Source organism: Formica exsecta, unplaced genomic scaffold (genome assembly GCF_003651465.1).
Source record: "Formica exsecta isolate Colony F162 unplaced genomic scaffold, ASM365146v1 scaffold28, whole genome shotgun sequence".
Classification (NCBI taxonomy): domain Eukaryota; kingdom Metazoa; phylum Arthropoda; class Insecta; order Hymenoptera; family Formicidae; genus Formica; species Formica exsecta.
In genome coordinates, this window is record NW_021850063.1 from 52,763 (window position 1) to 77,209 (window position 24,447).

Consider the following 24,447-nt stretch of genomic DNA (forward strand, 5'->3'; position numbering starts at 1 on the left):
TATATATATATATATACTTTCGAATTTTATAAAATCTATGACTCGGACGAGAATTTCATTGCGCGCGAAAATTAAATGAATGAATATCGTGGACACTTTTAAACGTTGCGCAATTCTTGAAAGCCATGTTCAAGCAATTGCAAGTGGCATGGCAAGTGTATAATGCGCAATAGAAACAATAGACGCCGCCAAAGTTTTTACGAGCGTCAAGAATTACTGCTGTCGATGATCCAACTCATGCTAATTTTATACATTCGTAGAAAATGCTACTATGTAATAGCTTCAAGAAATTTAGGCATATATATAATTCCCATTCCGCCGTTTCATGATTCATTTTCGATAAGTTTGACGGCATAATCATTTAACAAAATATTTGGTTACTTTTCTTCCAAAATTATCACTAAAAAAGAACCGGTTTTCTTAAATTAAACAAATAATTATTTAATTTATGAATTCGTAAAACAAATGGTAATAACGGAATATTCTGACATGTAAAAGATGTAAAATAGGCGGAAGTATTTAGAGGAATGATGTATAAAGTGAAGCATGAAATGCAGTTTACATTTATTGGAATGCTAAAAATGCATATAATTGTGGGTCATGTAATTGGAGAAGTTATAGTTCTTTTTCGCGATATTTAGGTCTTTCTAATCGTGATTGAGCGAAATTTAGTATAATAATATAGAAAGTGTACTATAAAATATCTTTGCCAGAGACATCATAATTTTAAATAATTATGAAATTCAAGAGAAAAATTGGAATCTATAAAATCTGAAATAATCTAAAGGATCTCATCGTCAGACCAAAGAGATATATATTATTGAAATCAAAGATGCAACACATAAAACATGTGTCAGCTTTAATTAATGAGCGTGCAAATAATATTAAAAGATGAATAGAGAAATGATTGGAAAAACGTCATCAGTTTTATTGATTCAACGATGAAAAAATAATTGGCACATTTATGTGTAGAAACTTTAATCCCCAAATCTTACACAAATAGCTTAATGGCACGTTAAAATAACAATTAAATTTCGGCTAAAATCCAGACTGAAATTTTATGTAAATTTGGACAAATGATTATCGAATAATAATCGGATTAATTGCGATTTTTCGTACAAAATTTTATTCCCACGCGCGTATAAAGTAAGAGAGAACATTATGTAACTCTTACTCAAAAATCAAAAATCACTTACAAGGAACCTTCGGCAACGCGAAAATTCAAAAAAATTTGAAACTTTGCATAATTATAGAGTAGTAGTTCCTAATAACGAAACAATTTTTTGTTGGTGCTAAAAATCGGTTTCAGGGGTGAAAACAACCCCTTAGAAAAAATCGGTTTTTACATTCCGAAGCAAATATTATTAAAACAAAAAGAAATATAAAAAAATTGTTTAAACAAAAGTTTTATGGTTTCAAATGTACTTTACAATGGCGTATCTGGATTTTAAATTTTTCGAAATATCCCTACCACTCAACATTTTTCTTTAATATTTTGAAAAAATTTTCAAATTATATTAAAGTACATTTGAAACCTTAAACTTTTGTTTAAACAATTTTTTCATATTTCTTTTTGTTTCAATAATATTCGCTTCGGAATGTAAAAACTGATTTTTTCTAAAAGGTTGTTTTCATCCCTAAAACCGATTTTTAGCACGAACAAAAAATCGTTTCGTTATTAGGGACTACTACTCTATAATTATGCAAAGTTTCAGATTTTTTTGAATTTTTGCGTTGCCGAAGGTTCCTTGTTAGTCGCATTTTAAGATGTCGTCATCACAAATTTGAAATAAACAGAACAATACGTCAATGAGTGAAATAATTAGTGTGCTTCAAACAATTCATGCTGACTGGAAGGAAAGGCGAAGATAGGAAAAAAAATGTGATTGCACCAACAATCTCGATTAATTCTCATCTTTGAATACAATTAAATGACTGTTACAATACTAATTAATATATAAATTATTCAAGGATTTGAATACTTTTCTAAATTTATAATTTTTTTTTGTTTTATTACCAACAGTTTCGATTAATTCTCATTTTTGAATATAATTAAATGACTATTACAATATTAGTTAATATACAAGTTATTCAAGGAACTGCATATTTTTCTAAATTTCTAAATTTTTTTTTAAATCACTCAAATTATCATTAGAATATTTTAATTTTAATTTCAATTTTCAATCAGAGAAATATTTAAACATTTAATGAATGTTGGTGCAACTTCAAAGAAATGTCGAAATAAATCGAGGCGAAGGAGTTGTGTGAGTTCTTTAGATTTCTCTCTTTCTCTTTCTCTCTCTCTCTCTCTCTCTCTCTCTCTCTCTTTCTCTCTCTCTCTCTCTTTCGATGACCTGGTCGTCATTGTTTTGCGGGCATTAACTAGAGTCTTAAGTGAAAGTGAGTACATCATACGTCATGTCACCATAGCCCACGGTCGTCATCGTGACAACGGCCCACCAGAACGCGTCCGGAATGGATTTGAAGAACGAATTCTCGGAGCCGGCCTCCGCGAAGTATACCGCCGACGAGAATAGCACCACACCTGCAATGCAAGGAAGAAAACACCGGTTCAGTGGGTTTAACGCCCCCGGTGGTTCTGTACCTCATATCGCCGTAGCCCACGGTCGTCATCGTGACCACCGCCCACCAGAACGCGTCCGGTATCGATTTGAAGAAGCTGTCCTGCGTGCCGGCCTCCGCGAAGTAGACTGCTGACGAGAACAGCACCACACCTGCAACGAACACAAGAGGAAGGCACGAGTCAAGACGGTGTACGTCATCATCCGCACTTGTCGCATATGTTGACACGTTCCGCGGACGCGGAACCCGACCACTAGGATCATCCGATCTGTGCGATCTTCTGATTAAGAGGTTCCACCCTGGAATCGCCCACGCGGTCATAGAGGGGATCGATTGATCGCACCTGGTCTGTTCAGATGTGATAATATATACGTTGAATATGTTACGGCATAATTACTGGGATCATCCTGATCTGGATAAACTCGCGATTGCATCTGAAACGTCCTAGAACTAGAATCAACTAGATTCCGACGACTTCTTCGACTAAGACACTTGCGACTCGTCGTCCAATGGCGAAGAAAAGATTTCTGAAGCTTATGCAATACTCATTGTCTTATTGTTGACATATTCGATGACGGAAATTTTCTTCGTCCGCATAAGGTTGAGAGCTTAGCTGTCGGCTGTAGAAGATCTTATCCTTGAAAGAGCTTAAGAGGGTTAAGTGTAGACGAACTTGAACTTGTAGTAGATGTTTAAATGAGATAATATCTCATTTAGAAAAGTAATTCTTGAATTGTTATAATTCTTTTTCACTATATTAGTTAACATAAACTTAAAAAAGTATAAATAAATTTCGTTGGTGAAATATGCGTATATGCGTTGACGCAATTAAACAAATAAATATTTAAAAAATTAGTAAAAGAATTGTAAAATAATTACAATTATGTCATTATGTCAGTATGACAGAAAATAAATAATTCCATTGTGATAATTTTATACAATAATCAAATTCCAATAAAAAAATTAATATTTTAACATAGCATCAGTTAAAAGTTAGAATCAATAGACCGATAACGCATTATTGTCAAATGGATAGTATCAAAATTATATATTTATCTGTAAAATGTAAAGTGTCGTGTACCGTGTATTCTACTTTTAAACTCTTAAAACTGGGCTCTAAACTTTTAAACCGTTTCTACGCAGCAACTTATAATTATAAAAATATGTAGTAACTAAATATGTAGTAACTAAAAACTACTATATTCTCTAAAACTCTACCATCCATCTCATCTGCATCCTTTCTTGCATGTCCCCTATCGAAAGCCATTGTGCCGCGACAAAGATTTCGGCTTCCGAAAGTTGCCGACTGTACTCAATAGACAAACGACACCATAAATCTCGTTTGCTCGTTCCTTTTAATGGCAACGAGTATTCGCGTAGAAACGATTACCAAGAAACATAGATCCCGAAACGATGTTTCGAATGTCTCCGAGGTCAGCGAAGAGAAAAACATTCGGGAAATTGTTGATTTAAAAGCGACTTCGCGAAAACAACCGTGTCGATGGTTTATCTTTGGCATCAATAAATCGCGTAGTTAAGGGGATAAACTTTTTTCATCGATCGATTTTTCTTGCATGCAATTTGCATTAAATCTGCTTGTAATTATGTAAAAAATTCTGTAGGTAAATATTCTCATGTATAAAGAGATCTAAGTATCCAAGAGTTCGAATTTACAAAAAATTGCTAAATTTTATGTTCTCATTCATTCTGGAATTGGTACATACATATAAACGAGAGAACTAAGACTAGATATACCCGAGAAAGGGGAAGATGCAAAGATGTCATAAATTTTCAGACAATAAAAACAGATCTATAGCTGTTCGCGACTTCGTCATCCATGGTAATTCCAAGGTCCTCCGTGAAACAGTTTCAAACTCCGAAGCATTTGCATACGGTATGTGTTACATAATGCAAACTAGAATAGCGAAAGCTCGATCACCTCGACCTCGCGCGATTTCTGTTAAATGCTTTTGTTCTTATTCTTCTCGATGCGTCACCCGTCTATCTATATTTTTCTTTCCCCCCTTCCTCCTTTCTACACATCCTGTTTTTATTTAATTTATCACCCTCTGATACATTTTTAAATTAACATATAAATGTAAGAAAGTGTTCAAATATATATATGTATATTACTTAAATTACATTTCATGCATATATCCAATAAAGTCCTCATTGACATATTTTTAATTAATCGTATAGCTAATGATATCGATAATGAGAAAATTGGTCATGCATACCACTTAGTGGTAAGTACAATTGTAAATGTCAATGTAGCTTGGATAAATACATCTAAATCGTATAGTATATCACTACACAGCTTGTATTCTCAATATGAGAAAATCTAGATTCATATAACTAATTGGATAAAAACTCGTTATATTTTTATCATATTGTTATTACTGATTATTTGAAGTAACCCATTATCAAACTTACCAATGAAGAGGAAAAAGATGAGCAATCCGAGTTCCCTCATGGAGGCCTTGAGAGTCCGCCCGAGGATTTGGAGGCCTTTACTATGCCTAGATAACTTGAATATCCGGAACACTCTGACCAGCCTGATCACCCTGAGTATCGCCAGGGACATTGCTTGGTTCGTACTCTTGTCCTGCGGGCTTACTGGCGCTTTGGGTAGATTCAGCGTGTCCTCCTCCTCGGCCACCACTGTGGCGAGGGTGATGAAGTACGGAATGATCGCGATGATATCGATGATGTTCATTACGTCACGGAAGAAGTTGAATTTGTTTGGGCAGGCGAGGAAGCGCACTATTAACTCGAATGTGAACCAGATGATACAAATAGTCTCTATTAGGAAGAACGGGTCCGTGATATCCGGCACTTCGTCCTCCTCGATCTTCGTGCCGTTCGTCGTCGTGTTGAAGACCTTGTAATGCTTGAACTCGGGCAGCGTCTCCAGGCAGAAGATCACGATCGACAGGAGGATCACGAACACGGAGATTATGGCGACCACCCGGGCGCCTTGCGAGCTCTCCGGATACTCAAACAACAGCCAGACCTTCCTCTGAAACTCGTGCGACGGCAGCGGCTTTTCCTCCTCCTTGATGAAGCCTTCGTCTTCCCTGTTTGGTTAGTCATAGCTTCGTTAATCTCACAATAGAGTTATTCTCTGTAAATCTTCTACACTTGTATCTTGTATTCGTAGTACAGAATGTTTGCAAAGTCAAAGATCTCTTTGAGAGAACTGTAGTCTTGCGGGAGCAAGATTTAGGTACAGGATTGTAACTAACAATAAGATCTGAAGAAACAAGGACATGTGAAATTGCACAGTTATGTCACCGTGTGAGGAATTTTCAAGAAAAGATCCATTCTAAATTGGTCAAAGAATCTCTAAGTATAAGTATAAGGACTACTGACAATGAGTATAATACACGTGATACGTAATTAGGACAAAAAACTATGAACGCAGGGATCTGAGATGTTAAAAATGGTGGAAAAATCTTGTAGACTTGTAAGGACGAGAATCTGTTCGTGCTAATTTTAATTGCTCATATACACCAATTCAAAAGCAGTTGTCCTCGTACCTGAACTTGTTAGTCGCCATCTCGCCCAACTCGTAGAACTTGATCTCTTCGGAGAAGACATCGAGCGGGACGTTGACCGGGCGGCGTAAGCGGCCGCCGCTCTGATAGTAATAAAGTATAGCATCGAAGGAAGGTCGATTCCGATCGAAGAAGTATTCGTTGCGTAGCGGATCGAAGTATCGAAGCCGCCGTGTCGGATCGCCGAGCAGCGTGTCCGGAAATTGGTTCAGCGTACGCAGCTGTGTCTCAAACCGTAGCCCGCTCACCTGTCGATCGCAGCAATCGATTATTGGTACAGTGGCGCCGCGCAGGGCGGGGCGCGCCGCTCAAGCGGTTAATTGGGGCGCGGGTGGGTTGTAGAAGCTGCTCGTCACAAAGGGACTAACGTATTATCGGAGATTATCATGTCGATCGAGTAGACCACTCACCTAGCGTTGTTAACTTATGTTGAGTAGCTCGGTAATTCTCGTTAAGATTTTCAATATTTTAAAGAAAAATCTATAATTCAATGTGATCAAAACCAATTTCGTCAAAATCGATGCGTCTGTTAAACCATAAATTAATCAATAAATAAAACGTTTATCAAAGATTTGTACAACGATAGATTTGTAGATATTTATAGAATTTATATATTTATATAAATAGGATATCCATGAAATTAAATATTTAAATATAAAATATTTTTGAAGCTAAAGACTAATTTATAATAAAAAAGGTACATTAAATCAACAACCTTCTATTACAAATAGCTACGGAACTTAGGATTTGCATAAACAGCGACATGTTCTAACCAATGGTTTATAAAAATTAATGAATTTAAAGAGATTAGAATTGTATTCGAGAGTGACTTATAATCATGCTTAAGATAAACAATAAAACTAATTTTTCTTGACAAAACGTCGCGGTTTATAAATTTTCTTTTAAAGAGAAATAATTCTTTTAAAGAGTAAAATTCCAGCATTTTTCGATTTAACAATAGCTCGATTAACATTGCTCACTCTGGCCAAGAACTGAATATACACTCGAGGAAAACACAAGTTATATATTAACGGCGAAATGATCAAAAAAAGAAAGAAAAAGAAGAAACCAATGAAAATAGAAAAAAAAAGAAGTGGCAAATGTGATTTCAAATAAAATATTTTTATTTTGTCGAAAGAATCTCACGGATAGAACTAGAATTGACGAGCAAAAGATAAGAGAATAAGATAAATTCGTTGTAAAGAAACAATATATTTCTAAACATTGAAGGCATCTTTTATAAAAAGAAGATTTCAGATAATCTTCAATTATGTCTCTTAACGTTTTGCTTTTTACTGAGAACTTTTACTGAGTAAAAGCATGTGTTAGTTCTCAAATGTTTATATGTGTGTGCACGTTACACATCGATCTCACGATACCTATACGCTTCACCCACGCATCGCGCAGCGTGCTTTGACCTCTACTGAGTTTTTGTGTCCATTTCGAGGCGGAAAGAAGAGTAAAAAAAAAAGAGTAAGACGCATTGATCGAACCGATTGCTGTAATTGGCGCAATGCAGTCGTGTCATCCGCGAGGACAGATAATTCCGTTCATACAATACGACCTTGATGCTATATCGCCCCCGATTCCAAGACGAACTTGGACGGCCGCCAAAACGCGGTCTGTAGGTCACTTCATGTCTTGAGATAATCTCACCTCTTCGAAAAGAAGAACGAATGTGCGAAACTAAATCGGACTAGAGTTGTCTATGCGTAAAAACATTATGCATATAATTTTAGTGCTTGTAGCGATAAAAAAGGGTAGAAACGCGATTAAACGAGAAAAAACGGATTGAAGAAAGCAATATTTAAATGGAACTATATTTATATTTGAGATATCGGTAATATTTTATCGCCTTCGCCTTAAAAAGCATTGAATTTATAGATTTATGGCGCCAAGAGTTTTGCGAGATTAAAGATCGGTGGCGCCAGGGTTCCGCGAAGACGAAACTTTTTTAGTGTTTGGCATCGAAAATTTTTCGTTCCAAGAATCGGTGCCGCCAAGAATTATAAGGAGTCAAAAACTTCTGGTTTCTCTCCCTCAAGAGAATTCTTTAATCTAAACGATACAAAATGACGATATATTTCTACAACGATGAAACGCTGTAAGTCTTTTGGCAGAGAGATTATGATAAGATAAAGTTCATAAGTCATCAGTCCATAAAGTGGGAAGATTCGGAATTAAAGTTGATAAAACGCTAAAACTTACGTTGATGACGACCCTCTCACAGAAATCATGATCGTGCGGTATGGGCTCGAAATGTGTGACGCCTGTGTATTGGGTGTGGGGATTCGTCCCATCCTCGTCCTGGCTGCTGAGTTTCGGCAGCGATCTGCAATAATCAAAGTCATATAGTGCCGTTAATATACTTTCCGACAGCACAACCAAAAATTATACTGCGCCTCTATTTCAATAACTTCAACATCTACATGATATAGAAATCATAGAAAGAAGAAATTATTAGATTGCTACATAAATTACTAGATTTAGATTAAGATTAAAATACTCATATATTGATCTAAAAAAATTTGTATAGAACAGAACCATTCTAGGATCGGCACTAATATGATACAGTAAAATACCATTTATAATTCTCTCTATAAATTTTTAACACACAATTATTGTATTGTAAATGCTCAATACTCTTCCTGCACTACATTAAGCAAGTAGATTTTCAGTTTACCAGAAAGTGGTCCGCAGGCTGTCTTATTAATAGACTATCAGGTGGACGCATGGCGTATATACGTGTCCGCTAGGCTACTAGACTTGACGTTCTAATGGCCAAATGGAAATAGACACACACAATGCATATCTATAATCTACAATACTCTACGTATGTTAATATCTACTCATTATTAGCAGTCTCTACTTGAACTTGTGTACACGGTACCGAAAGTGTGTCGAGCAATTGATGGGTGCGCGTCGGTTGCGACGATAGTCAAACAGATCGAAAAGACGAGATTCGGGTGAATGTCAGAGCGACAATCGTCGGAATTACATCGGACTATCGGACTATCGAACTATCAGACGCGTTAATTAACTCTTGAGTAAGATCAAAACACTGATATTAAAAACATATAATGACTTTGAAGATAATAATACGTTTCAAAAATGAATTAGATTAGCCTACATCCTTTTAAATATAACAATAAGAATTTTTCCTTTTACCTCAATTAAGTTCTACGAATAGTCAGAATTAGTATCACGCGATCATATATAATTAGAGAATTAATCATATGCAGGCGCTTGAGTGGCATCTTTTAAGGATGAATGAGAGGAGAACAATCCCTCTTTGAAGGTTTGAAAAGGGCGAAAGTTATTTCGCTTGAACAGAGATCGCTTTGAGAAAGAGCTTTTGTTTTGCGAAAATTCGTTCGCTAAGATAAACATACTATAAGAGATAATTTCAGGGCAGAAAATCATTGCTGATACACTAATTTTTAATCCTTGCTAATATATCAAAGATCTGTCCTAGAAAGTTTTGACTGATAAGTAGCGCAAGCATATACTTATGATACCTCAATAATATTTTTAAAATATTATACATAATTTTCTTTCTGATAAATAAAAAGATGATGTCAAATAAATATAAAACTATAAGCAATGTTCTGTCAAATTTAAGCACCGTCATACAATAAGATGCCGAAAGGCTGAAGAATCAACTTAATAAGACGCTTCTTTTCACAAGATCGCGCGATCATTCTCCGTCCTCTCGCTTAGTTTTGTAAAATGTAATATGCAATACAAAAAATTTTTAACAGAAGTGTGATTATTCCTCTTGGAAGTTATTTCGCAAAATACTTCAACATTTCTTGGTTTCTAAAATTAATCATTAAATAATCCACTTATAGAAGACGTAAAAGTCGCTCAGGGCTAGAGTTGCTTTACGAGACGTCTGATTTAAAAGCGAAGACGCATCCAGTCGATGTATCCGGCGGCAGTTACGTCGATTGGTGATTTATTTTTGGACGTCAATGGGAAGCCGATGTGACGAGGACAAACATCAATTTCAAAGTCCGTGTACCCCCGAAGCGCGGACGATGGAAATAGCACGACGTAGTAGCGGAAATAGCCACTACGCGGTCTTACACGACGATTGCCGATGACACGTGCCGCCATAAAGAAGAATTTCACGTGTAACGGATAGACTAATAAAGTTCTTACGTGCTTGATTTTAATGATACATCCATATGAAAAATTCGTAATCTCAAGAGCTAACTTTCAATATAATAGTTTCAACTCTACCAAACATTCATTAGGTTACATAGCATAATCATTTATAACACTATCATAACTATCATATCCGCTGAAAGAGTAGAAACAATAGATAATGATGATGCTTTCGTGTAAGAAGTGCAGCACTAGAGATGCAAGGATTATTGATGACAACGTTATTGTGCGTTTTATGCGCATAAGGTACATTGCGCGCAATCGTTTACAATCTCATGAAAATAAAAACGGGATTTGATTATGATTCAAGGAAATTAATCCATCGATAAATCTCAATTAACTTAAAATTTACAATACGCGCTGCATCATTTTGATATTTCGACAACCGAGCATAAGATTATTATGCAAATAAATTATTCCATCTACAATAAATATCAAATTTTTATAAAAACGTTCGCGAATAATACAAAGTACTCGACAATAAAGGGGAAAGTGTGAAAAGAAAGAAATCTTTATAAATTTATTCCACCTACGATAAATATCAAAATATCAAATTTTTATAAAAACGTTCGCATATAACACAAAGTACTTGGGAATAAAGGGGAAAGTATGAAAAAAAGAAATCCTTATAAATTTTAGAATCTTTTTTTCCATTTTCAGATACTAAATAACAAATTTAAATTCACCGATAATAAGTAAAATTTTTGATTTTATTCATTTCATATATTATATTTCCCACGTTCTCTCATGGAATATCATCAAAAATAGATTCCAAACTTTTTACTAATTTATCGCACAATTTTTTCCAATTTTAAAATTTTCTTCCCTTTTCAGATTTGTCCGAAAGTAGGTAATAAGTTTAAAGCACCGATACCTATCAATGCTAAGTGATGTAAGGCCTGATACCTATTCAGAGTGGTTGCTTCCCGTCAGAAAAGAAGCGTGAAAGGTGTCGGTCTCTAATTGGTAACGTGAGTCCGGTCTAGTGATTACGACTGAGAATCAATTCCATTTATATGATACTGTCCGACTGTACTCCCGAAAAAGTGAAAGACTATAGAGAGGACTTGAAATGAAAATAGTGGAAAATAACGGGAAACGAATTGGTCATTGGAGAAAGAAAAAAATTACGAGTATCGATTCCAATAATCTGCGATTGATCGTGCACACTAGTAATTATACATATTCGAATGTAGCTGATAAAAATATGATATATGTAGCTCTATAACTTCGCAATTTTCGGTATCTACATTTTCTAAGAATGTGGCTGAAGAAATATGTTGAAAAAAAGCGTATTTCTTAACTCGTGACTACGTAAATTTTAACGTGGGGAAACGATGATTTGCATGTATTATCTATTAACAAGATACTATATTCACCAAAATCTGTCTTTCAAAATTTATAACAACACTATCTCTCTAATCCATATGAAAAGTATGACTATTACCCTTGTGTATCATAATTTCTCTCCCGTCAAAAGACGGCGAAATCGAGGACCCTAAATATTCGCTGAGTTCTTATACCCCTCACTCTCCTTTATCTGCAACACTTCGCCTACATGAAGCATCGCTCTTTCCATTTTTATGCGACCATTCGTGTCTCGGCATAATCAGGCTGACCCATATTAAAAGAAGAGATCGAGACGGCGAAAAATGACGAAGAGCTGACTGCGCACGAATCTTCAAGGAGGAAGTTGCGTAACCTGATCCTTAGAAAAGGGTAGACTTGGATTCAAAGTCCTAACACATCACTCTTATAACCTCCTCAGGTTCAGTGAAACAATTTTCCTTCTGGAAACATAATTTTTCATTTTATCAAAATACGAAATCCAACACATGACGTTTAAGCAAGTAAATTCAAAAGGGACATGAATATTATTTTTATATAGGATGGTTACTCGTCTCGCTTGTATAGAGAAAGATCGAGGGCTCTAAATCGAAAGGTATATGATTAGACTGTTTATTATCTTTGCCAAAATAACAGCGTTAAAAATAAATAATAACTGAAATAAGAATTAACATTTTACGGTATATACAAGAAATAGAGAAGATAGAACATATATATATATATATACTGTATTAAAATTTATTATATTTTATATGATCTTTCAATGTGTATAGAAAAATGAAAGCAAAAACACATGTCAAAATTTATTAGATCTATATGCTCCGATCTCCCTAGTCACGGTCCTGACTTCATCATTAATTCAGAGCTTCTTTAAGAAGCCCGGACCACGTCGTGCTACTTTCTGCTCCTTAATGCGTCGTCTACATTTTCTCGCTGCATCGAGTACTTCACGGATAATAGAGAGGCCACTGCGGAGCGGATGCGGCAGCCCTTAACGATCTTTATAAAGTTACAATATATAAAACGAAGAGGTGCGAAAAAATCAAATGTCAGAGTAGTGGAGGAAATTGAAAGACTCATTTGGCGGAAGTGTATATTGAAGATTATGTTTTCTCTTATAATATTGCATATTTAGGTTAAAATGTAATATTGTATATTCACAATGATTTTCCCTCGCAATAAGTTAATATTTTAAATTCTTTTAGAATTTCCCTCTCTTTCTCTCTTTCTATATATATATATATATATACATATATGCATATAGCCTTCTTCGAGGGTTCAATTCTTGATGGCGGTGAAAGCGATTTAATAAAATACTTTCACAATAACAATTCCAACATGTAAATAAATATGTAAATGTAAAATAAATTTTGAACAAAGATTTCTCGAAAACGATTGCGTAATCTTGCGTGTCTTGCATATTTAGACATTCAACACTTAAGATTAGAGTATGAGTCTCATCGCTAATGCGATGCAAGTGCAAGAATGCGAACACCCTCGTGTATGCACGCACGTGACGGACTCCTACGCGAAAGGTGCATTTTCTTAACGTGCACATACGAGGATGATCTACGTATGTACTTCGAAAGAGCTTCGCACACGCAAGAGATGAACAAATCGAAAGAGAAATATCTTGTTCCCGATAATCCACAAAGCTGAATAGATTTGTATTTAATGAGGATGTGAATATTTTAATCAAACTTTAGAATATTCTATGGGTAGTCGTTAAATCCGCAAAGAATCATTTTTTTTTTTTAATTTAATAAGATATATGCTTTCTTATACAGAGGAAAGTATATTTTTTTATTTATTTTTCCAGAAGTTATCTTGTTAAAAGTTCATATTTTCAATACATCTTTGATTTTCCCCGTAAATCTTTTGAATATATATTTTTGTTCGTTATCATCTCTCATTATTAATCTGGAATAGATTTAATTCCACCTCCCCCACAATAATTATGTAAAAAGATGTATTTGTTTCAATAACACGTTTTTTCAACCTTCCCCGATGGCTCGTGAAAGAAATCGTAGCTATGCATTCCATAAAAATGTTCGGCAAAAAAAGAATGCTTTTCTGTTGTTATATTTCTAGCGGAAAATCCAAATTCTGCCGCATAATTTATTACTCGAGATATAACACTTATTGTAAGTTAAACAATTTTGAAATATGCAATAATATAAATACGCATTTTTTAGTATTTATTAAAAAGGCGACAGATAATTTGGATATCTTCTGTATAATACCGATTAAATTTAAAATAATATGATTATTCGTGAGTCAAAACATATTCAAAAAGAAAAGAAAGATAAAAAGTATAGCAGCAATTATGCCGGAGCAAATCCGCACGTGTGTAATCATTACGGTTATTATTAGATCAACTCATTGATCACATTGTTTGTTTCTCCTGTTGTTTTTCGTGGTGAGGGGACGAGTTGTGAGACGCGGGACAATCGTGCGGATCATATCGCGAACCGTAAACAATAGTATAGACGCAGTGACCATCGAGGAAAATGTTTCTCTATCTTTTTCCGTCCTCCTTCAAAAGCAATTTCTTGCGTGAATTACAAGCGCATGAAATCGTAAAATTTGTTTTAGAGTTTGCCACCGGTGGAAAGCGAGTTAAACGTGGTGCAAAATTTAACGTCGGTTAAATTTACGTCCACTCGTGGTTTTGTCGCCTGGTCCTTAAATGCACGTCGTACCAAAACTATGATGATCTGTTTAATCCGTGGATGGTTTCAAGATTTTGAGAATAATTTATTTCAATATAAAAAAATATCATATGTGGTTTTAACGCTGCTTATTTTCGAGAGTTTAACATTCGACATAATAAACGAAGTAATAGCGCGATAAATGATATTTTCACGGCAAAATGGCATCCAGGAAGATTCCATTATATAATTTTCCTCCATTGGAGCTGTGTACGTATATTTGTACTTACTTTTGTCTATGATTAATTCAATAATAACTTTGTGTGTTTTAAAGATAACACTAATATTTTAATCATGAAGGTTACAGATTTGGATGTTTGGAGACTTTCAGGATAAGAACTTTGAATTTAAATCAAATGTTATGTATTGATTGCGAATCTTCAAAGTAATTAATAATGATGTCTAGGTTTTTGATAATGATAATAAAATATAAATATACTCTAATTATAAAATTTGTATTATCTTTATGCTGAAATCAGGAATAATTTTTAATTAGTTGGGAAATATATTGAAAAAAACTTTCTTCGATTGCAATTTGCTATTTTCTTAAATCTGATTGATTGAATTGATTCTTCTCACTATATACAGTTAACGCCAACATGAAGAAACGACATTTTTAAGATCTTCAAACAACAAAATTATAAGAACATATTATGTCATATAATACGTCAAAGTATAAGTTCTATTTATGATAATCACATATAATAAAACTAAGACAAAAGATATTCGAGTAATAAAGATGATTTGATAGAAAGAAAACTCAAAAGGAGATAAAGCTTATGTAAGAGCAAATAGCTAACAGGACTATAATGAATCAAGCATGCCATGAGATTCCAATGCTCTTGCTTTATGTACGCTATATCTCATGATCTGATTGATTGAATTGATTCTTCTCACTATATACAGTTAACGCCAACATGAAGAAACGACATTTTTAAGATCTTCAAACTACAGATTCAACATAATGCGCACAAATTCGAAAATTATAAGAACATATTATGTCATATAATACGTCAAAGTATAAGTTCTATTTATGATAATCACATATAATAAAACTAAGACAAAAGATATTCGAGTAATAAAGATGATTTGATAGAAAGAAAACTCAAAAGGAGATAAAGCTTATGTAAGAGCAAATAGCTAACAGGACTATAATGAATCAAGCATGCCATGAGATTCCAATGCTCTTGCTTTATGTACGCTATATCTCATGGATCCACCCCACCGTCCGCATGCAAATCAATGGTCATGGAACAGTCGCACAACTAACAATAAGAACGAGATCCAAAGATCGCAAAAATTTCAGACCTTGCAATTTTTTTAAATTTATAAAATCGTAAGTTTAAGAATTGCAAGAATATCAGAAAAATTTAAGCCGATATAAAAATTCTTTATAAATTCAAATATATTTTGTTTTTGTGTAACCCAAGAGTTTTTAAAAACCAGTGTACTATACCACAATTTCTACCAGCGACAATTAGTTTTGATATCTCTATCATACATGCGAATGACTTGCTGTCTCAATAATCACACTATAGTTTAATCTTACATTGATTTGTATCACTGCATAGCAGTCTCTAGAACTTTTTAGATTCTAAGAATCCATAAATTAATCCAAAGACACGTGTTTATAAATTAAAACTCCGTTAATTTTCTCATAACCAAAAGATTCTTCGCAAATCATAGTTCGTGACAATCGTTAAAACATATATACCCATCTATCGTTATCGCTACGTGCATTCATATGACCTGTCGTCTGTCATGGTCGACACCTCTATCATATTTTAGCCGCTATGTTAACTTTCGCTACTCAATGCTGCTGTTCAGCTCGGCCTACCTCGTGTCGCCGTGTTCCTCCGCACCATTCCGGTGGGGGCGTAGGTCCTGCCTCGGTTTGAGGACAGGGGTCAGCCCCCATTTCTCGATGAACTCGATGCGGGAAATCTTGGCGCTTCGCGGCGGTTACGAGAGGGGGCGAGTCCCCCTCCCGAGCCCCATGCCACCGGAGAGCGGTGCACCCCCGCACAACACGCACCCTTCGATGGTCCCTCTCTCTGTCACTCTCGCCGTCCTCGTCTACTCTTCTTTGTTCTTCTTGCTCTCGCACTATCTCTCGCGTTCCTTCTATCGCAGGCACACCGTTTCCAATCGTTCTCTTCCTCTTTTCATCCCGGTATCGATCTTTCTTTTTTTTTATAAATTTCACTGACACTGATACCACTGTATATCACGAGAATATTACACAAGATCACCGAATACCGAGATCACTTTGATGAGTAGTTATAGCGGCGACAGCGCAGAACGCACGATCAAAATGGCTGCTGCTGCTGCTGCTCCTGAGTCTGTCTATTTTCTTCCTGAGTTTCCAGCTTTTCTCTGGTTTCCTTTTATCATTCGTCAGCTTCTCTTTTTCTCTTTCTTTCTTTCTCTTTCTCTTTTATTCTGTACTGTGTCCTTCTTTTTTTCTATCTCCCGATTTTTCTCCTTTGTCTCGATTTTTCCCACCCTTATCGCGTCTTTCACCCTGTCCCGCAAGATTCCGACGCAGGATAAGGCGCAGCGGGACAAACAGTGCTAGGTGCTTTCAGGATCAACTGACGCTGATACCCTCGCGCATTTCGCCGATCACTGACGTTTCACGACAGGAACGAGCAGCCGCGCCAAGTCGTGCGGAATCCAATGACGGGCCATTAAGGATCTTCCAGGTCGCCACAGTTTAATCATCGCCAAGAGGAGAGAGAGCGTCCTCTTCCGCGATAACGACAACGCCTTTCCGGAGCACCTTGTACACCTTCGTACACCTCACTGCACCTCGTACCGCGCGCGCGACCGCACTCAGCACCGCCGCCGCGCCGACCGGAGCCGCGGCTTCGTTCGCGCACGCACTCCTCCGCGAAACTGGCACTCATATAGGTCCGAGCGGTTCGGGTCGCTCGTTCGCTCACTCTTCCTCTCGCCCGCGTCGTACGGCGCTCGCGCGCGTATCCCTCACGTATCTACCTACGGCCGGCCACGAGGTGCGAGCGGGAGAGGCCAGGGAATGTTCTATCGGCTCCACCTTCGCGCTGCGCCGACGAGAACTCGTCTGAGGATACCACACCGTACTGACGATGAGCTCTCTTTCCGTTTTTCACCTCCCTTTCTGTCTCTCTTCTTCTTCTTCTTCACCGTAGCTGGATGGAGGTAACAGAGGTTGTCGATGGTGGGAGCGCGACGCATGGAGGAGTATCGCGAATCGAGGACAGAAGCGACTCGTTTCCGTCGTACCTTCTTCCTCGTCGCACGCGTCTCGCTCACTGGAGCGGCCGGAAAGCTGCGCGCGTCCTCCTGCGCGCGGGGATGTCGTCTTCCTTTCGCCATCCCACCCCTTCATCGCTCCCCCTCTCTCCTGCAAAGCGCCAAGCCCTTCCTCCTCTTTTTCGTCCTGACCAAGTTTCCACTCACCCTACACAAAATTGCATATCCCCGTGTCCACATTACGCCACGCCGCGTCAGAACATATCTTCTCCCCACGGCTGTTTCGTTTGCCCTAATCGCGTAGTGCAATCGTTAGTATCCTTATATACGGGACACGCGAGCTTTTTATTCGAGTTTCAGTTTTCTCTCATTTCCGCTGAACATACTTTGGGTCCCTTAATTTGTCCTATCATTTTTCAATTTATCAATTATTTAAAAAAAAATTATATACCTAGTTAAATGTAAAACAACAATATCGTGCATCAACATGCATGTTTGTCTTAAGGGAGGTTTTTATCATCTTCATATTATTCAAATAAAGATTAAGAATAAATATACGAAATAAAAAATACGGAGATAAATAAAAAAGAAATCCATTTCTTCAAACTTTAATTAAATTATCTCTAATTAGATTTTTGCCATCCATCTTTGTTCGAATGTCTGAAAAACAACACGATTTGTCTAAATCGTCTATAAAACATAACTTCAGCTCTGGAAAGCACAAGGTTCTAAAGACCGAGGAGATCAATGGTTGTTGCGTAATCAACCTGGCAACGAGATGCACTCCATTCCATTCTAGCATGTTCTTCACAATCCTCCCCACACTCCAGATTTCTATCCTTCTCCCCTCTTTGCGGATAAGGCAGACCGCTCGTCGCGTTCGTGGGTGAGAGAAGTTTAACACGCTGTGAAGAGAAAAAATGTGGGTGGTTCACGCGGATGAGAATAGCAAAAGAAGGTGGCAAAGAGGGATGATGACATATCGGGCGAGCGGGGTCTTCGTGCCAAGAGACTCATTGTCAACGTCGTTGCCGCCATCATCGTCAACATCGTCACGAGTTTTCACCAGACCAACGACCATGTATACCGATATACGCCCGAAAGAGACAATCGTGCATCTCTCATAGCCGCTATCATAGCCTAACCATGAAATGTATATCTTGTATAGAAACTTGAACCAAAGGACTAAGATCAGATGTGAAAACAATTGATACCATTGTAAGATCAGAACATGATAATACGGGTTCTAATTGCGCTCCAATACATACTACCGTATTACTTTGGGAAAAAGTTATTGTAAAACAAGGCAAAAGCAAAACTAACATTTTCGTGATTTGACACCGCTCTCTGTCATCAATCTCGCCAAACCGCAACTTGATTAACGTCAGTTCATCGGTGGCTTTAACAAACTTTGGGCGAAACTTGCGCATGATGATAATGCAATTCTGTGAACGAGCTACAACGACCCAACACTATATAGTATCAGTTATTGATGCGTGAATGCTAGTTCGATTTTGTATCAAGTGGAAGAAGAAGATAAGATTCTACAACAAATGCAATCAGGATATATTACTCCTACTGCTTTAAATTAATTCTTTAGAGGACAGAATTTCTCACATCTTAAAAATTGAATCGATGATCCATTCGATACAGAGTTACTCCCGTGCTAAATAGTTAGTTACTCTTAAAATCTACTGGAACTGTCGTAGAATCGAGAACTCGTCATTTCACGCTCTTCGCGTATCGCAAATCTGATAAATGCCAGTCCGCTGGCGCTCGTCGAGTTGTAACTCCAACTCGACGCGACCTGGCGCATCTTCCCTTCCGTGACTCACACCAGCCAGCGAGCAACTAAGCGACCTACATACATTGACTAACATAGCATTTCGCATAGACGAAAGCTTCGCAAAAGTTTCCCTCGGCACACATCCCACAGTGGAAGAAAATAATAGTAATATATGGCAGCATTGCAGAATAACAGCATTGATCTCCGTCTCTCTTTCTCTCTCTTTTTGTTTCATTTGCTTTATCTCTGGTTCTTTCGCTTCCAGCATTTTCTATTTCTTTCTATTCTTCTTCTCCTTTTGTCAATTGCTAAATTCCTTCTAATGCTGCGTATATTGACAATAATTTGGAAGAGAAACAAAGGAACATGATCACATTGTGATGTTAAACTATTACCGTTACGTTCACATATTTATTACGATTCGAAATAATTCTCTGCAGACTACGGATAAGAAGAAAACAATAAGGAATATTAAATCAAGAATTAGCCTGCCTGATCGTTAATTATTTTCTGTAAATTTGATTAAACGTGTTTTACTTTATTAAATAAAAAAAAAAAAATTAATTTGAAATGTATATTTGATTATATTCCGACTAAGTGATAACAGTAAAAACTTATCTTAAAATTATACAAAATTATATAAACATTTCATAATTTGAAAGATAAAAATATATAAAAATGATTTTATTTTAACAAAAATTTTACGAGATGTCTCTTTCTATTTTTATTAAACAAATTTAGTTACTTAATTTTACTAAGTATCACTTGAGATAATTAAGACTCAAACCATCTTGTTTTCCTCTTGTACTTTGGTCTTTTTGTAATGCAAATCTAGTCTAAAGCAATTCGTAAAAGCAAACGAGAAAATAAGAAACTAGATTGGAACAACTAATGTGTTGAAAATCGAACCGTTCCGGATGCGCAGACAAAAATGGAATCGTATAGTGCGACGTTTAATGTCCCTTTTCTATCCCGTTCTCAAAATCACTTGTACTGTAATCCACTTTCACACGAGTAATTTCATTCCCCTAGCTCTACGGCAATTTTATTCTATTGCAATATTTCCCCTGAAATCTTTTTCCTCTTTCGCACTCTCCCGCAGTTCAAGTTCTTCATTTCCTTTATCTTCTTATCCCACTTTCTCTTTGGCTCACCTCCGTCTTCATTTACCTATCCCTCTTCTTCCACCCCCCTTCTTTATCCTCCATCCCATTTTCTATCAATAACAATTCCCGTTTCCTTTCTCCCCCTCTTGTTTGCGTTGGTCATGCTGTTTCGGTTACACGAGTCTTTACTATCCCGCGCCGTTCTCGTGCTACCTTTCTCTCACCGATAGCTTCTTTTCTCTCTTTCTCCTCTTCTCTACTTCTCACTCTCCGATGGTCTTCTCTCTGTCTTGCACGATCTCTTCTCGTCGCACTAACCGCACGCAATCAATACGTCCCCCTCCACGGCTTGTGTCCCTACCACGAACCTTCATCCCCCAACCACTACTCTTGATCCTGGCCCACCAACCCCACAACGCTCCGCTATCCTTACACATTCACTGTCTTTCTTTCTTCTACTCTCTATATCTTTATCAGGGAGGAAAATGTAAATTTTTAATATATTTTTAGCACGAATGTGTATACAGTGCATTGTATATAACAATAAAGTATTAATATATAATTGCCAAAAAAAAACAATAATTATTTTCTGTTTCTCTCTTGGTTTGTGTTTTTACCATTTTCTTCTTTCTTATAATTCTTACGGATTTCTCCCGCTCTCATCGCCACTCCTTTTCATTCTCTTTATCGCACGTTTTTCACCATGACCGAGTCAGCTGTGATCTACTGAAACTCTCAGCTACCATAAAGCCAAGGTCAGTACGTCTTCCATGTCGGACCATAAATATAGCTGTACTACTCGTATATATATACACGCTCTTAAGTAGTAATAATCAGCCAAATAAGACGAATATAAATTCATTTATTACAATTTACAATGTATATCGTTTCCGTAAATTATTTATTCTCTACTTTTATCTTAAATACCGGATTTACATATATACATAAAATATAATGATTGAAAATCGTTCTTCCAATTCAAGGAAAAAAGTACCATTTAGCGACATTTATCGCGAATAAACTTTTCCGAATTGTTTCCGTGCGTCGCGGTAATTTTCAACCCTGCACTAAGCTAAGACCTTTTCAAAATAAAACATTATGTATGTAAAAGCATAGTAAAACGAACAATCGTGACGTGATATCTAGTTTTTAAAACAACAGGACTCTGATTTACGATATTATAGAATAGAAGTATGCTGTATACACATTCAAAATCAACTTTACTTAACAACTAAATAAGCGCTCAATTGTTATTTCAAATTAATATAATAATCTCAATGCAAATTAATGTGTTTAACTTACTGTATCAGGCAGTTAATTCAATAAACTTGTAAGTAAACAACTATGCGTTAAATTGCTTTATTCGGCCGAGATGACGGCTAATAAAAGTTGCAACACGCATAATTGAATGATTCATTAGAGAACTGGTTTTTATTAAAATTTTTTTTTTATTCGGTAGAACGTCGAATGGTTATGAAACGCTCGAGAAAAAGGGATAAAAGAGACTCGACGGGAAGTTCTTTGTGAAGAACGAACGTCAACGTCAACTTTTAACAAAAAGCAGTACGTCCGTTTAAGAGTAACAAGAGACCGAGAGAAATTAATTTCCCTTCCCGTTCTCTCTTGTTAACGTGAACTAAATGGTTAAACGCATAAAGCCATTATCTCCATGCTATCCTTCTCCTGCATTTCGCTTTTAGACGTGATTTGCGATAAACAGTCATTGTCAAGGATTCGATACGTCCGTTCGTTAATCATCGTTTCGTTTTTTAACTCACACGATGATCATCATGATTTTTATAAAAATATCCAGAAAAAATACGTGTGCTATAGAAAATGCATGTTTCTTAATTTGCATTTTTCATATTTACTCGAAACGAAGCGGAGCAATTTTGTGACTCGTCGCAGCGCGAAATTTCGTGGTCGAAAGTTAATATATGTCAATAAATATCCGCATATTCGGGCCACCGGGAAACACTCGAGAAAAAAACGACTCTTTAATAATCGTCAAGATATTTAAAGATTATTATTATTACTTGTAAACAGTAATAAATTAAATCACGCTAATTCATCAAAATTCTATATATAGGATTAAAATGCGTTGATATATCTTTTAACTAGCTCATAAAAATTTATTTGTCAGATAAAATCTCTTTAAAGTTCAATGCGATGCATTAATTATTCTAATATTTATAAAATCTGAACTATATCTGATACAAAGACTATCAATGTTTAAATAAATAGTCTGGCAAAACACTCCAACTCTAAAAGCAGGACAATAAACTTATCTCGATGAAGATTCGCTATCAAGAACTATTTGCACCAAAGAAGACAATAGGGAAACACTGGATGCACTCGACGATTGATCTCAGTGAGAGCTTCTCTATAGGAACGACAGTGTCGATTGATTCACTTTCCGATAAACAAAAGGTTAAACGAGTCGAAGTAACGCGAGCAACTATGATTCTGTTACGTTTATGATAATATGATAAAACTTCTATCTTATAAATAAATATATTATAATAAATCTATCTTATAATAAATATAAATTAGATTCTTTTATTTTTCATTCTTTTTATTATTCTAAAATGTACTATTCTGCACTTACGAATAGTCTATTACAATTTAAAATTCTCGGCTTTGTTATCTTGTAATATGTAATATACTGTATCCCGAACACATTCGATACAAAAATAAAATTCAAGCAAAATTCTCGATGATATTTTTAAATCTTAAATGTAACTTATTGTTAGATGTAAGTGCGTAGAAAGAATGACTTTGTGGAGCGACAATTCGTCGGATCAGGGTCATTGTGGACATTTCATTGATGCCGAGCGGTGTATTCACATGGTAATCAGAGAGTTAACCGCTCCCATCGAGGTCGTGAGAAGAGCAGGGAAACTGACCTAAATAAACTGTACTCGCGACCTGGTTCATTCCATCTTTGCGAAGCCGGTGAATGGATCCGGCATGACGCACATACCATCTCTCTTTCTAGCATATCTCTCTCTCTCTCTCTCTCTCTCTCTCTTTTTCTCTGTCTCACGCACATACATGTGCATCTAGCTTTCTCTTCTCTCTCAATCTATACCCTTATTTCCTTTACGTAATGACAAGGATCCACGTAAGAGACCTCCCCCGGTGTAACTGCCATCGCTATTTTCCAGTTTGCCATAATCGATTCATGCTCTCCAGCAATCACGTGTATATTCACTGCACTGGTACTAGCTGTAACGTTGTTGTATAGCGTAACAATTGATGTCTCATTGGTTTCGCCCGTAAATCGACCATGAATCAATAATTAAGATTAGGAAGAGCCTGTTTTAAAAAAATAGCAAAATAATGATTTATAGCGGATAATCTTAAGGTATAACTTTAACGTGCTGTTTTCATCGAACTCGCCCGTTCATTCTTGACATTTAATTTTTTCTATTAATTGCTCAGCTTTTTACTTTTAAATACTGTGATGATATTAACTCGTAGTAGCTTTGATAGCTAAACTGTATCATTTTCTATTATCGCCAGATTCGACATTTTGTTCGCTAAACAGCATTTGCGTACATCATTCAAAGATTGAAACTTACGGATTAATTGGATCTACCAAATCTGTTAAAAAATTTTTGCTCGCTCAGCCAATTACGTTTTTGTTACTAAAAATGTTCTGCACATTTTGACCTTCAAATTTGCATATAAACATTGAAAATCTCGATATTCCATATTAAATAATAGATACTTATAAAACAATAGATTTGATAGACTTGATCGATTATAAAAAATCTGAGATAAGAAATATCTTTTTATATTCACCTACTCTTTAAAAAAGTATGTAGATTATTCGAAAGTATCAGAATTTTTATTATTATCGCTTATCCACAATAACGATTAATTCTTTCGCTTGCTGATTTCATGAGTAACTGTTATCGCGGATATTTTGAAATATATATCTTATA

The 24,447-nt window shown here is 36.1% G+C and overlaps 1 protein-coding gene across 14 annotated transcripts in view; it reads right to left on the reverse strand.

Annotated features, from left to right (window-relative positions):
- The window catches only part of LOC115237144 (potassium voltage-gated channel protein Shaker), a 101,548-nt gene that overhangs the window by 4,813 nt on the left and 72,288 nt on the right, over positions 1-24,447 (reverse strand). For 11 of the 14 annotated variants that reach the window (XM_029810005.1, XM_029810004.1, XM_029810011.1 and 8 more), the window contains 4 exons: positions 8,349-8,472; positions 6,123-6,388; positions 5,017-5,660; positions 2,416-2,545 (listed from right to left, as the gene is read on the reverse strand). In XM_029810005.1, coding sequence (XP_029665865.1) covers positions 2,416-2,545; positions 5,017-5,660; positions 6,123-6,388; positions 8,349-8,472 — 1,164 coding nt within the window. Of the gene's footprint in view, positions 1-2,415; positions 2,546-2,605; positions 2,736-5,016; positions 5,661-6,122; positions 6,389-8,348; positions 8,473-24,447 lie in introns of all 14 variants that reach the window. The other 3 variants (XM_029810006.1, XM_029810012.1, XM_029810017.1) reach the window with 2 other exon arrangements.